Source organism: Sprattus sprattus (assembly GCF_963457725.1).
Source record: "Sprattus sprattus genome assembly, chromosome: 18".
Taxonomy (NCBI): domain Eukaryota; kingdom Metazoa; phylum Chordata; class Actinopteri; order Clupeiformes; family Clupeidae; genus Sprattus; species Sprattus sprattus.
Window position 1 is genome coordinate 4,986,915 of NC_137916.1, and position 16,067 is coordinate 5,002,981.

The following is a 16,067-nucleotide window of genomic DNA, read 5'->3' on the forward strand; positions in this document are numbered from 1 at the left end:
TTAAGCCTAGCCTACACAATTAGTCAGTTTTCTTAAGAACTGTAAATTATATGTAGGCCTAAAGGTAGGTTTGGCGATGTGGTATCGCCAAGTTAACTGTTTAAAAGGATAACCATTCGTTTATCGGTTCGGTTAAAAAAAATGCCATGTTCTCTTCCGTCTATTAATACTCTTTTCATTTTCTTTTATGTAAATATATGAATTTGACCTACAAACGAAGGCTGATGTGATTTGTTGGCTAATTTATTTAAGATTTCATGGCTGATATAGGCTACTTGCTTTTTATCACATTCATTTAAAATCAATTCTGATTAATAAGTCGGAATTATTGTTAGGCTTCTCCTAAACATCTTTCCCGCTATCCAAGCTCTTTCCTTTCTAATTCAGGCGAACTACCCGACCAGCCAAAAAACAGAAACAATACAGTCTCCTGCAAAATTCTCAAAGTAAGAAACGGGCAAATCATAATCCAACGACAAACTATGCTAAATTGTGACTGTTCATCCCATTAAAATGTGACTTTTGATAGGCCATTTTTTAACTTTATAAAAATAATTATATCAATAATTATATCACGTTTCATTATTATTATTGATGCTGTTGCTATTATTATTATTATTATTATTATTATTATTATTATTACTACATGAAAATATAAATATAGCCTATTTGTATCGCTACATTTAATTTCACTATATGCTAATAATCTACTAGACAGGGTTAGGCTGATGCTGGCTCATTTTAACCTTTTGATCAGCTTGTCTCCTTTTGGAAGATCGCTAGCAGGCTATTAAAAAAGAATGTAGAAAGAAAGAAAACAAATGAAAGGAACGCTAAGGTATGATGATGTTCACATGATAATATTCTATAATTTTGATTTAGCCCCCCAAAAAATTGATTTTTTTAAATTATTGATCCAGACCTTAGCCTAGTTCGTCAAATGTTGATAAAAAAAATAAACTTTTTCACCTTTCACTTTTTTTTGTACCGTATACCAGCAACATCCCCACCACTGAGGGCCTCCACATTTCCATAAACCGAATCTCTATAATTTGATTATGGATCTTCTTCATTTGACTGACAGGATGCAGCCTGGAGACTTAAAAATGATCAAGGCAAGCCTTTACCTTGGGCAACTGGACAAGGCTGTGTAGCTATAAGGAATATCATATTCATTTACCAGCCGACCATTTGAAGCTATATGGCTTAGACGAGTGGATTAAAAATAAACCAGACAAAGTTCACACATATTTTAAAGAAATTCTTAAAATGCATGTAAATGAATGAAATCAAATACACGAAAAACCATAAAGACAACATTATTAAAAACTGTTTTCGAAGATTGATTTTAATTTCGTCATTTCCTGTGCAAACACTAAACCCCTCCTTTCTTGCAGCGGAACCAATGGGCGTAGCGCAAATGTTCCTAAAACACCGGTTCTCATGGCAACCCAGTGACGTTTGGTTGAGTATTATGGGCTGGGTGAAAGCACAGAGGCCAAGGTGGCGAGAAGGGAGATATACCAGACCAGCTAAAGGGCTGCGCCACTGAACTGAAGTAAACATGGAGCTATCCGCGGTCGGAGAGCGAGTCTTTGCGGCCGAATCCATAATCAAACGGCGCATAAGACGAGTATGACAGTATTTTGTCAATATTTGCTGAAATAAAGAACAGAATGTCATTTTGATTTTAAGATGTGCCTTCGATTTCAATATGTGATGTGTTTGTCGCTATTTTCTCAATTTATTCATCATGCAGGGTCGGTTGGAATATCTGGTGAAATGGAAAGGCTGGTCTCAAAAGTGAGTAATGTTGGCTGACAGTAAACTAATTGCTTTATGTGGTATACGTGATGAACGTTGTTACGCAATTTTAGTCAGCGAGCATAATGTTACCCTAGTCATAACGGGTTCCAGCTACTCGTTGTTATTGCAATGGCTAGTAAGCTAACATTTGACAAGACGTGTACAGAACTAGCCAGATAGCTTGCAAGCCTTTGCTAGCAAATCTTAGCTTAGCTGGACTAAGCCATATCCGTGTATGTAGCTACATTTGCTAGCTACACTAGGGTTATGCTGCCCCTAAAATGTAAGCTTGCAGTTCTCCTTGATGCTGGCTTAGCTAATGAAGCTAACGTTAGCATCTCTCGGTCCGCTAGCTTACCACGAGCATATGGTTATTGCATATTCTGATGAAGCTAGGGTATTTGCATTAAATTGCTCGCGACCACGTCATGTAATTTACCCATTGCATAAACGTTTCGATGCAGATACAGCACATGGGAACCAGAAGAAAATATTTTGGACGAACGTCTCTTTGCCGCTTTCGACGAGAGGTAATGTTAACGTTTGGTGGTTAGCTGTCACATTTGGAGGCCTATTTGTGGTTTACGACCATGTGTTTGCATGGAGGGAAAGTCAGTGCCTGAATTAGTATTTTTTACGAGACGTAGTTCTAACTTTGGCTTATTGCCATAACGTATTTACAGAGAACGTGAACGGGAGCTTTATGGACCGAAAAAGAGAGGTCCAAAACCTGAGACTTTCTTGATGAAGGTGAGCAATGTTTTTGATAAGTCACTGACCTCTGAAACATACAATCCACACTGCCTGGGTGATGGTGGTGGTCGAGATAATTGATGATGTATCCAATAAGTATTTCCTTATAAACCTCAGTAAATAGAGGACTGAAAGCCAAATGTCACCAATGTCATGGGATATTTAACCCCGCTATCCCCAATTCGTAACAAATTAAATATACGTACATTTCATGACAGATTAGTATTACACCAAGTTTATTTTCCAGCCCATTTTACTCTTCTTGTTGGCGACTTATATGTTGTCATTAAAATTATCGTCAATGTCGTCTTGCATTCATGCGATCTTTTGTGTTATTGATATGTTTTTTTGTTATTTACAGGCAAGAGCAAAGGCTAAAGGAAAATCATATGAATTCCGAAGAGAGATGTCACGAGGAATGCACGTTTCATATCCTGTTGCTGAACCTGTCATAACTCCAAGAGCGCGTGAGGGTCTACGAACTGTGGTACCTACAATATTCCCACCGAGCACCGTCAACCGAGGAGAAAGCGTCCGACCGCAGGAGTTGGAGAGAAGACCTGCACCAACCGGTTCGCCTATGAGAGTTACCGACGGTTTTGTCAGCACACCTAAGAAAAGAGGGCCAAGACCTAAGTTAAGGTTCAACGTCAATGCGAGCAGCTGCGCTTACACCGATGTCTCAAAGAGGAGGTCAGACGAGCAGATTGCCTACGGCACTTCTAAAATGGGAAGGTATGGTCATCGTGAAGGTGAAATGTCAGACTGCAGCGATACTCAAATGACTGAAAGATTTAAACCGAACTTTAAAAAAACGATGGTGGCTGCAACCAGCGGTTTCCATCTTATCCAGGCGTCTGCTCTCAGCAAACCAAGACAGGATATTCAGGGCCAGAGAACTGTTAAGGAATGTTCAAGTGAAACATTGCAGCAGTCGAAAGGCCACAATCCGAGCAGGCCTCGTTCATATGAGGAAGATGAGTTAGAGACTGAACAGTCTGGTTCAAAACAACCCGTGCCGAGGATTTTTGGAGATCAGTCTGATGAATCCTGGCGTCCATCCATCTCAAACATGGAGAAAGTTGTTGTCACAGATGTTACAAGTAATTTTTTAACCGTTACCATTAAAGAAAGTACTACAGACAAAGGCTTTTTCAGAGAAAAGAGATGAGTTAACTTCGCTTTGACATGAGTATAGAGGCCTATCGACCATGTGAATAGACATTGCACCTTTTCTGCTTGATTTCAAAGCTGATTTATTATTATTCATTTTCTATCAATTTCGCATTTGTACAGCTTACATAGATCTTAGTCATGCATAGTGTACATATGTATTTACCTTTACGTGTACATTGACCTTTTCTATGGAAAATGTTATTTTTTTAGTGAGTTAATCTGTTTTGAGATTGAGTTCATTTATTTCCCCTTGTGTACACCGCTACTGACAACTTTATTAATTTTCTTTAACTTGTAACAACGAGCACTTTTATTCTAATGATATTTAGGCTGACGAGTAATTCTCATATTCTTATATTGTCTTCAGTTATATGACCTTATCATTGTGTACCAGCGCTGTAAAGGTGTTACTGTATTAAAGCACAAATTGTGGATCCAGATGATCAATTTGTTGTGCGGTCATTCGTGTTTATTTAGCCTGGTGATGAATCGTAGTGTGTCCATTGCTTCTCGTATGCGATATATGTAACACGCAAAGGATCTCATCTCAATCCGTTTGATTTTAGTTTCGTATGATGGAGTTTGAAGTTTGTTGGTTTTTTAACGTGGCCTGGAAATAACTGCATTTTTAGCAGAAGAAGCGTGTCTTTTGGGACACGAATAGCCTACACGAATTCAGACAACGGGCCTTTTTATTAACATAACGTCCAGATAGATATCGATTTTTTTAAATCTTTTAACGAAAATGTGAGTATAAGGGCATTTTGACCTAAAGGTGTAGGCTATTCGTTTAGTCAAATCAGGCCTATGGGTTCAAATAAATTGCCGTGATGTGGCCTATAGAAAACATCTATCGAGATCCAATGGCAAGGTCAGTGACAACCCTATTCTCCTAATGTTAGAATGACATTTAGCTGAAGCTTTAAATTGATAAAAGGCAAGAATTGTCTGTTTTTTAATTACAATTAATCTGTTTATGTATTTAGCATACTTCAATTATTTCTGTACGGAAGGTGAATCAGAGTAGGGCTGGCGCTACATTCCCCAGCTTTCATTGACTTTAAATTATACTTTTCTATGAAGAAAAATATGTATTAAACTGGCAAATACAAAAAAAAACCTAATGCTCCTGCTACTTCTATAGTAGGCTAATAATAATAACAATTTTAATATACGATTATTCCTTTAACATAACATAGCCTACAACCAACGCTTACAGTAGGCTAGGCTTAATGATTCCTCGAATCAATTTTACAAGCTAATTGTATTGGTCTTCATAAACTGAGGTTTGCAAAAACCTAGTCCAGCCTTCGTCTTCGATCATGGACAAATAGCCCTAGAATAAACCATGAGTTTATCTGGAATTGGTCACTATCATCGGACAGATCAGGCATGTTATATTTTGCCCCATATAGTAAACTCCCTTTAGACACAAAGGAATCAACAATAAATGCGGGCTAAAATATAATATTGTGTTTAGGTTTGGTTTAAACACATAGCCTAGGCTACTTCTTTCCCGTTGGTCTATAAAAGTGACCTAAACAAGATTATTGGCTACGACTAATTAGGCCTTTCATGTTCTCATAGCAACGTTATATATCGCGAAGTCTATGTCGCCTTCAATTATATATAAATGGGTTTTCCTGGAAAATCGTGGATTTAGTTATAGATATATGTGTTTCCTGTGTAGGCTACCTCTGTCGCCAGCTGGAAAACAGTTTGGTAAACTGTTAACAGCTGGACATTTAGTAGATTTTAAATTTGAAACCAGTGAATGTTTGGCACAGAAAATACTTGATTGTATGTCTGAACGGGGGTCACGAGAAGCTCTGTCATGTGTTTTGTCCAAAATTAAAATTATTCCTGCAGCCCGAATGTGTGCAAGAGAGGATTTTGAAGTTGACTACAGTAGGCTAGCCTACAGTGTTCTAGCGCAGGTTTTGCGTTTAAGAAGCATAATGACGGAACAATCGACAAATCTAAAGTTGTAGGCCTATGTAGAATTTGTCAAGCTGAATTTAGCTGTCACTGAAGCAAATCGTCTTTAAGTTATCACCTTAATGCAAAGCACCCGACAGAAAGCAACCCCAGGTTAGATGGTCGCCATCCCACACTATTCTAACGATTTACCGTCGAGTGGCAGCATTGTGTTTCGCATAGGCTATTCCTTGCTTGACGGCAAGAGAGCACGAAACATATAGGCTAGGGCCTACCATTAAACAACTGTGTCTAAAATACACGCTGTCTGAAGTGATTACTCGTAAATGTATAGGATTCGACGGACGTCAGTAAAGTTGCATTAGTGTTGTTTTTGTGCGTTATCATTGGAGTGGATATGCTTTTCTGTGGACAGCTACCAACTCAAACGACTGCCCAGGAATGATTGGTGCTATTTATGTTGATAATAGATTGCAGCCACAGATTTAATTCATTATTTAAATTATTCTAATCATTATATAGACCTATTTGAACCTATTTGTTTGCATGTCTGAAGCATCACTTAGCTGAGTGGTCTAGTTTGCATGTTCCATCACTTGTTTTGAGTAGCCTACATGCTATCTTTTGGGTCCTGACTTGCTTGTTGTGCACAAATAGGCCTAGGCCTACCGCAATTCAGTTATCTGTGTGTAGGCCTATTTATGTTGTTTTCGGGTGCACAATACAATTTTGATGCAATATCTAGAGTTAGATTTTCTTTTATTTATTTCTAGGCTTCCACCTGTGGCAGGTGCTGAGGTTGCTTTTTCTCACACATAACAATCGCTTATTAATTAGAATGAATGGTTTATAGATTCAATTAGCCGAATGGAATATAGATTCGTTGGGCCCCGACCTGTTACAAATACAAAAAGTTGGGCCTCGGAGTCAAAAAGGTTGGGAACCCCTGTTCTAGCCTACCCGTAGCCTACATTTTTTAATTTTCAAATTGTAGTAGGCCTAGCTATTTTACGTCAAGCCTGACGGCCGCAAACGCAATACAAAACTGGTGAATCAGAAGAAATGATCCATATATCCTGTATATAGCCTACTATGTCCCTCGACCAAATGCTGGCTGTGTACAACCCCTGTTGCCCCCGGCCGACCTCACGCAGATGGGCCCCCCCTTATGTGCCGTGGTTCTGCTTAAGGTTTCTTCCTGCCTAACACTAACAGGGAGTTTTTTCTTGCCCTTGTTGCCATTGTGCATGCACTAAGGGGGTCTAGGCTCTGGGCTCTGTTAAGCGCCTAGAGGCAATTGTATTGTTATGGCGCTATACAAAATAAAATTGAATTGAATAAGATATGATTAATTATAAGGTAGACATGATGAATTTCACCCAGCAGAATTCCGTTTCTGCATGTTTTTTTTCGGGAAAAAATACAATAGGTGACAAACCTATACGCGTCATAGGCGGTGCTGTATTTATCCCTCTAGAGGTCGCTAAGAATTCATGTGTCAAAACGTCTTCACTGTGGTGCTTGAGTCCGCCAATAGCCTCACAGAACATCAATTCATGAACAGTTGTAGCACTAGACGCGGAAGAGACACGTTAACTTGGCTATATGTTCTGTGTTCAGCGAGGCTGCATGCTCTCGAATCTCTTGGCATGTCTCTAAGAAACACATTTTTACATTATCTGCAAGCTTTATGTTTGCTCTCTTCCGGCAAATCTGACTTGTGCAATTGGAGTGGAAGGTAAGACCATGGCCGTTTGGTATGTGTTGTGAAAGTCGATATGTTTTGTTTTGATTTATAATGATAGCTCGAAATGTGTATCATTATTGCTCTCTCATCTTGAGCAATACATGCACATATTTGCATTGAGTCCACACTCTGGCAGTGTATTTAGGTTATTTCAATGAATTGTCTATTGTTGACCTAATTGATTGCAGTGTCAAATATTGATTTTGTTTGTAAAGAATTTAAACCAATCGTAATTAAGTCTATCTGACTCAGGACTGCTCGTTTATATGAAATGGATGCCTCAGCGGAATGGCAATTTATGTGAGTAGCCTATCTGTGTGAACTATTGGCGTGTTTTTTCATCAGTGGTTTGATGCGGGACGATAATTTGCGTGCGGTGCAACAGGTCCGTTTGCACTGTCCCGAGGGGTCGGTAGAATGGATATACCCCAGTCACGCCTTGCGTGTGGTCCTGGAACCCACCCTTGCAAGGGCGCAGCACACCGCTGTCTGCATCAAACCTTTCCGTGGCTTTCGCGGAGCCAGTCTGTTTATTGAGCGCACCGGGGAGCTGGACCTCTTGATGGCTGACGGTGAACAGCCGGAGCAGGTGCACTGTTTTCGTACTGATGGACGACAGAAATCGGCGATTTTCATTCAAGCTAACCCACAAGAAGATATCAGCCGCCGGATAGTGGGCTTCCACTTCGAGTTCCTGAGAAAACGAAGCTCCGCTGCGAGGCTCCGTGAACCCCTGCAGGGTAGGTTAACAGAATTGGATCTGTTTAAACTATCGCACGTTAGCATTCATTTATTTCCATTGTATAATACATTAGGCTACTCTTATCCACTCAAGTTTTAAAGGTCATTTTTTTTAACACATTAGTGAGTTTAAAACATGCACTGCACATTTGGTTCCCCCAGCATTTCATCCTTTAACAGCATTCCCCTCTTCAATGTTGTGTTACCCCATCAGACGTCCAGAGGGGATAAAGAAAGATGCTGATGTAAATAGCCCCATAGAAGGACTATTATTTTGTGTTGATTGCCTGTTTTAGATTTGCCTTATTTATCTTTAATATGTGTCTTAATGATAATGTAGTGTTTGAAGAATTAATAGATATTTTATGCCATTCTCTCTTAGATAATTAGGACTTTTATTATGACAAGGTCAAAAGGGGTATCGCAGATTTGTTTTATATGTTGAATGTTAACTTGTCAGTATGGCTAGTGATTAAGTTACGGACGGATGCACAAAAGTTTAATGATTTAATGGACCCGTATGAGGCTATAGCTCGGTGGTGATAGTCTGACAGTTTTATTGGATGTATAACGGAGAAAATAGAAAATAAAGGAACGATTTCACCAGCAGTAAGTTTCACGCCACTTCATATACGGGGATCCGTTACAGTAAGAGCTTCACCTCTCCAGCTAACCTGCTGCATTGACGGCTACATCGGACGAAAGTGACAACTTACACGGAAGGCAAGGGACACTTTTACGGACGATAAGGATAAGAGCAGCGGTGAATTGAAGACGGTGTGGTGGTAAAGGTAGCAAGAAGACGGACAAAGGCTAACGAAAATGGAGGGATTCAGTGCTACTTTGTGCGGCAAGGATAAAGAGCAGCAGATTGAAATCCTTCAAAAGGTAATAAAGGAACAAACGGAAATGTTAGAAAAGGAAACAGAACAAGGTGCTATTAGACAAGAATTAAAAGAGGCTCTGCAAAACACACAGAAAATTCTTGCTGAACTGTTAAGCGAAGATGATGATATAGATGTAGCTAGACGTCCTGAAAGGGCGCGAGTTCACACTGAAAAGATGCTAGCATACCGTGAAGAAGAACAGAGTAAACGGGAAAAGAAACTTGTTAGCCTTTATGAACAGTGGAAAGCCCACGCTCGTCAAACACGTCAAGAACTTAAATCTGAGCTAGCAGAAAAGCGCCTGGCATCTCTTGCAGACAATTTAGAAATACGGAAAGCGGATATCATGAAATTGTATGATGAACTGAGAGGGCACGGCACGCCCGATACTGAGCTCAGACGCAAGGTTGATGCTTGTGCAGCAGTAACATGTGACATTGTTAAAATCTTGAACGAGAGACTGACTGGCGTAAATGGAGATTATGATGCAGAACATGAAGGACGGCGTTTGCGTGAGCTTCTTGAGCCTCACTATGCCCGGTCCATTTATGGCTCCTCTGCTTCAGTACAGACTGGCAGTCATCGTTCCACGCACTCAAGTGTTGCTGCCAAGCGAGCTGAAGCAGCGGCTAACTTAGCTGCTAAGGAGGCTGAATATAAGATGTTAGCGGAGGAAAAGAGACAGAAGGAAAAAATCCGAGCTTTAGAGGAAGCACACAGGAGGGAAGAGGAAGAACACAGGAGGGAATTAGATAAACAGAAGGCTGAATTAGAACGATTGCAAGTTGAAAAGGACTTAAAGGCAGCCCAAGCCAGATTTGAAGCATACAATAAAGAAGTTAAAGAGGAATCTGATGCTCAGTCTTTTAAGTCATTTCATGACCCAATGCCACTCAGCTCCTTCCCCCCTGCCACAACGCACCCTCGCACGGCTGTCACTCCATCTCCTCCCATTGATGTATCCTGCCTAGCACAGGCTGTTCAGGACAGCATTTCCATTAACAGACTTCCAATGCCTGAGCCCCCGGTGTTTAATGGCAACCCAATTGACTTTGTTGAGTGGAAAGCTTCATTCGTATCACTGATAGACAGAAAGAACATTCCCACTACTGATAAGCTGCACTACCTCAAAAGATACGTAGGTGGCTCAGCTCACAAATGCCTAAAAGGGACCTTCTATCGTAGTGACAGCGAAGCTTACAGTGACGCCTGGAACAAGCTTGATCAGAGATATGGCCAGCCCTTTATCATTCAAAAGGCGTTTAGAGAAAAATTATCAAACTGGTCAAAAATACAGTCTAAAGATGCAGAAGGACTGAGAGATTTCTCAGATTTCTTGAATGCCTGTCTGCAGGCCATGCCCCATGTTAAAGGTTTAAACATCCTAAATGACTGTGAGGAAAATCAGAAGTTGATGCGGAAGCTGCCAGAGTGGATAGCCTCAAGATGGAACCGGCAAGTGACATTGCGTCTCGCGGAGGGAAAGGATTTCCCTAACTTCAAGGACTTTGCCAAGTTCATGTCAATGGAGGCCGAAACCGCCTGCAATCCAGTCACTTCTTTCCTCGCTCTCCATTCAGCTGAATCCTGTCAAGACAAAGGTAGCACAAGGGTAAGCAAAAGAAACCAAGCCAGTGCCTACAACACACAAACAGTGGTGGAAAGCAATAAGCATACAACAACAAAGGAAAAGGTCAAGGCCCCTTGCATGTTATGTCAAGATATCAGTCACCATCTATGCAAATGTCCAGACTTCATGAAAAGAAAACTGGAATACAGGAGGACGTACGTCAAAGACAACAGACTGTGTTATGGATGTCTTAAACCCGGTCACAGTGCAAAGGAGTGCCGGCATCGCCACACTTGTGACTCATGCAAAGGACGACATCCCACATGTCTTCACGATGATGGCTACGGAAAAGGTGAAAACAAAGAATGGGCAAGAAGGGAAAATTCTGCGCAACGCAATGAAACGGAACCAACACCTGCTCTGTCCCTCAATGTCAACAGCCAAGGTCAGTCAGAAAACACCTCCATGATAGTGCCAGTGTGGGTGTCAAACGAAAAGAATCCATCCAGAGAAAAACTTGTGTATGCCCTACTGGATACACAAAGTGACACGACTTTCATTGAGCAAGATGTTAGCAAAGAACTGCAGCTGACTACCTGCCCAGTTAAGCTGAAACTCACTACCATGATGGGTGAAAACATGGTCTTTAAAAGTGAACGGACATCTGGTCTGCGCGTGAGAGGTTTCAATTCTACTGTGTACATCAAACTTCCTCCTGCATACACCAAAGACTGCATACCGGTGAACAAACAACATATACCAACACATGAAACAGCAAAAAGATGGCACCATCTCACAGCAATTGCAGACCAAATACCGCCTCTCCTTAGTTGCGAAGTGGGGCTACTGATAGGCTACAATTGCCCAAGAAGTCTCGTACCCAGACGGGTCATAACAGGGAAGGATGACGAACCCTTTGCCATTCTCACAGACTTAGGGTGGAGTATTGTTGGCTGTTTAGCACCTCACTCTGATTCGCAATCGTCCAACAGTCACTGTCACAGAGTAACCGTGAAGGAGCTGCCTGCAGTGACTCCAATGGATGCAATCAGAATTCTTGAAACTGATTTCAAAGACACTCAAGGAAATGACAAAACAGTCTCTCAAGAAGATTTGACTTTCCTTGACAAGTTAAAGGAAAACATAAAGACAAACAAACATGGACATTATGAAATGCCCCTCCCCTTCAGAGAGAGACCATGCTTACCTGATAACAAGCAGCTCGCTGCTGTGAGGCTCAGTCACCTGAAAAGGAAGTTCATTGCAAATGAAAGTTACAAGAAAGACTACATTAACTACATGAAGGACATCATTGAAAGGGGTGACGCAGAGGAGGTACGTGCTGAGGGCACCTGTGGAGAAAAATGGTTCATACCTCACCATGGCGTCTATCACCCCAAAAAGCCTGAAAAGCTGAGAGTAGTTTTCGACTGCTCAGCAAAGTACAAGGGAAGCAGCCTCAATGAACACCTTCTCCCAGGCCCAGACATGATAAACAGCCTGACAGGTGTTCTCATTCGTTTCCGACAGCACCACACTGCTCTGATGTGTGACATAGAAAAGATGTTCCATCAGTTCCATGTCTCAGAGAATGACCGTGACTACCTACGCTTCTTATGGTGGAAGAACGGCGACCTAGGCACACCTCCCCATGAATTCAGGATGACTGTCCATCTCTTTGGAGCCGTATCTTCACCAGGGTGTGCAAATTATGGATTAAAGCAGCTCGCCAAAGAACACAGTCACACACACCCATTAGGATCACAGTTCATTGCCAGAGACTTTTATGTAGATGATGGTATCATTAGTGTTGAGTCTGTTGAAAAGGCCATTCAAATAGCAAAAGAGGCACGTGAGCTGTGTGCAAAGAGAGGTTTACGCCTTCACAAATTTGTGTCTAACAACTGTGCTGTTCTCCAGAGCATCCCCTCAACAGAACACGCCACAGACATCAAAGCAAAGGATCTCAGATTCAATGACACAGCCTTAGAGAGAGCATTGGGAATATACTGGAACATCGAGAGTGACTGTTTCACCTTCAAAGTTGCACCAAAGAACCAGCCTGCTACACGGCGTGGCATCCTGTCATCTGTCGCCTCCATATACGACCCACTGGGCTTCGTAGCTCCATACCTCCTGAACGGAAAGAAGATTCTCCAGGACATGTGCCATCAAGGAACAGGATGGGATGACCCAATTCCAGAGCGATTGAAGTCACGGTGGGAGAAATGGCAAGATGACCTTGTTAAGATGGAAGGGATACACGTAGCTCGCTGCTACCAGCCAGCTGGCTTTGGAAAGGTGATCAAAACAGAATTACATCTCTTCTCAGATGCCAGCACCACGGGCTATGGCCAATGCACATACCTGAGACTGAAGAATGAAAGAGGAGACATTCACTGTGTTCTTCTCATGGGAAAAGCGCGCGTCTCGCCGCTGAAGGTCACAACTATACCCAGGTTAGAACTTACTGCAGCAGTTGTCTCAGTCGCAGTGAGCAATATGCTCAAAGAAGAATTAGGCTACTGTAATGTAGAAGAGTTCTTTTGGACAGATTCAAAGGTTGCCTTAGGCTACATTAATAATGATGCTCGCAGCTTTCACACTTTTGTAGCAAATAGGGTGCAGAAGATCCGTCATGCCTCAGACCCCAAGCAATGGTTCTATGTACCAACTGACGAAACCCAGCAGATTATGCTTCAAGAGGGAAAACAGTGGATGAGTTGCTCTCTTCTGATTGGTTCACTGGGCCTAGCTTTCTATGGAAAAAAGAGTACCTCCACAACATCACAACCAGACAGTGCTGGCATAGCGCTAAAAGAAACCTGCAAGTCGGTGATATAGTGATGGACGCTGACGACACTTTACCACGAAGCAAGTGGAGACTTGGGACAGTCACAGAAGTCATTCAAGGCAAAGATGGACTTGTGAGACGGGCCAAAATCCTGTTTGGAGAGAAGGAACTGAACCACAAAGGAGAGCGCACCAGCAGGCCTGCTTTGGAGCGCCCTGTCCAGAAATTGGTTTTACTGCTAGAAGCGGTTTAAGCACTATGCAGTTGTGATAAAATGATAAAGTTTTCTATGTTTGTATATCCTATACATTTGAATGGTTATTCTTATAAGTGTAAATTGTGTGTTTTAAGGTTTATATTTAGTAAAAACACTATAATTTGGTGGGAGTGTAAATAGCCCCATAGAAGGACTATTATTTTGTGTTGATTGCCTGTTTTAGATTTGCCTTATTTATCTTTAATATGTGTCTTAATGATAATGTAGTGTTTGAAGAATTAATAGATATTTTATGCCATTCTCTCTTAGATAATTAGGACTTTTATTATGACAAGGTCAAAAGGGGTATCGCAGATTTGTTTTATATGTTGAATGTTAACTTGTCAGTATGGCTAGTGATTAAGTTACGGACGGATGCACAAAAGTTTAATGATTTAATGGACCCGTATGAGGCTATAGCTCTTACGGTGGTGATAGTCTGACAGTTTTATTGGATGTATAACGGAGAAAATAGAAAATAAAGGAACGATTTCACCAGCAGTAAGTTTCACGCCACTTCATATACGGGGATCCGTTACAGCTGATGAGTGTGGGTCACTAGGCCTCCTAGATTAACAGAGACGGCAAATATCTCATGGATTCCAGAAATGCCATGACATTGTGTCTGTTTGCTGCTTGATTCCAACAAGCAGTGTGGGAGTTCTAAAAGCCAAAGACACAGACATGACCACCTAGTAACTGGGGGTTGGGAGGGGGTCTGAGGTGAATACCAATAGATGACTTTACCAGCCAGTTAGCTGTCTGGGTGGAGTCAGTCATTCAATTAAGACAGCACAATGGTGGCACAATTCTGGAGGTCAAGGAGAATCAAAGTTGGTGTTTGACCAGCCCTTTTTTTATGACTTTGAGATTTTCTCTCATTTCTCCACCATTTCTTCCCCATGAACAGGGGCTTATCTCCCTAAAAGTTTAATTTATCTCTCAACATGTAAACAAATATCTTTTTAACTATCAGTAGCCTACACTGTTCTATTTCCACTTTTTTGATACCCACAGATAGCTCAGACAACTTGAGTATGGAATTTTATGAAAAGTTTTTAAGGTTAAAGGAAATATTTATGTGTTTATAGAGCTTTATATGTTCTCTCTCTCTCTCTTTCTCTCTCTGTCTTCCAGCTGCCTGCCAACCATGCAACGACACAGAACTTTTGCTGGCCATCTGCAACAGTGATTTCGGTATGATAAATCTGTCATTAGTTAGTGTTTTGTAAAAAAAAAAAATCTAAACTTCTAGAGGGTACAGGAAGAATTAAATTGCACACGCACAAGTTGCACACCTCTCAACTGAAAGAGAGCGAAAGTAATTTTTAGGTGAAGGAACATTCTTTTGCAGGCTGGTCCTTCTTTATCTCTCTGACTTAAAAACCAAGACCTACACCGACTTTTCCACACACTTGTGGTCACAGCCTGATGTATTTAACAGAGATCTGCCAGCTGGCAACAGCACTGGTCAATTCCCAGAGCCCTACGGCCAGGCCAGGGCTATGGAGAGTGACAGATATATGGGCTCTGGCTCACACAAAGGAGGGACATGGATAGCAGCAGCCAACCAGAAGAAATGATCCCTTTGAACTGGCTCTATTGACTGCCTGACCTTAAGCCCGCTCATCTCCCAAATCACCATCAGGGGCTTTTTTTTGCCTCTAATGAGACAAAATAGCAAGCTTATGAAAGTGTAAATGGATTGAAAGAGAAAATAGGGTAAGATCCTACATTTAAGTACTTTCCACAAGTAGTAGTTTCTCAGTGTGAAATTCACAAGATCTCATGACCTTGTGTTTTACAGTTTGTGCTTTATGTGCTGACATTTGTGATATAACGTCTAATCTATGGCTTCTCTTCCCACTCTAGTCATTCGTGGCTCAATCCGGAACGTATCCCACGATGCAGAGCGGCAGACGTCAGTGGTGGAGGTGTGGGGTGGCCGGGTGTATCGTCAGCGGAGTGGGGTGTTTGAGCGGGAGGCCGGCATCCTGGCACCCAGCTGGCACGGGCACATCCACACCCGGCTGGAGTGCCGGGTGGGGCCAGGGGATGGCCTGTTCCTCTTCACCGGCGCAGAGCACTTTGGGGAGGCCTGGCTTGGCTGTGCTCCCAGGTTTAGGGTCTTCCTCGCCCTGTACCTGAGGGCCAAAAGGGATTCCCAGAACCCATGCGACTTCCCCCTGGACTAGCCCTGGCCCTGGCCCTGGCTCTGCCACAGGGTCACTCTCCTCGTGGAGAAAACTACAGAAGATACTTTAGAGAGATGAGACATGAGACTCTCTGAAAGGACATACAATTTGGAATCACAGTGTTTTTATTCCAGTCTGATATATTTTATATGTATGATGTAATAACTACTGTGTTTTTGTATTGCTTATTACATATTGTGCAGT

At 41.8% G+C, this 16,067-nt stretch overlaps 2 protein-coding genes across 2 annotated transcripts; both read left to right on the forward strand.

The window, feature by feature from the left end:
* The first annotated feature begins 1,507 nt into the window (after nucleotides 1–1,507).
* Nucleotides 1,508–4,143, forward strand: cbx8a (chromobox homolog 8a (Pc class homolog, Drosophila)). Its single transcript, XM_080855938.1, has 5 exons — nucleotides 1,508–1,633; nucleotides 1,760–1,803; nucleotides 2,271–2,336; nucleotides 2,490–2,556; nucleotides 2,921–4,143. The coding sequence occupies exons 1-5, from the start codon at nucleotides 1,565–1,567 to the stop codon at nucleotides 3,728–3,730; spliced, it is 1,056 nt and encodes a 351-aa protein (XP_080712064.1). The 5' UTR covers nucleotides 1,508–1,564; the 3' UTR covers nucleotides 3,731–4,143.
* A 3,179-nt stretch (nucleotides 4,144–7,322) lies between these two features.
* LOC308379682 (meteorin-like protein) lies at nucleotides 7,323–15,863 on the forward strand (the record flags this gene model as incomplete). Its single annotated transcript, XM_080856922.1, has 4 exons — nucleotides 7,323–7,411; nucleotides 7,766–8,160; nucleotides 14,806–14,865; nucleotides 15,541–15,863. 4 exons carry the CDS (start codon nucleotides 7,323–7,325, stop codon nucleotides 15,861–15,863), a joined length of 867 nt encoding a protein of 288 aa, XP_080713048.1.
* Nucleotides 15,864–16,067: the final 204 nt, after the last annotated feature.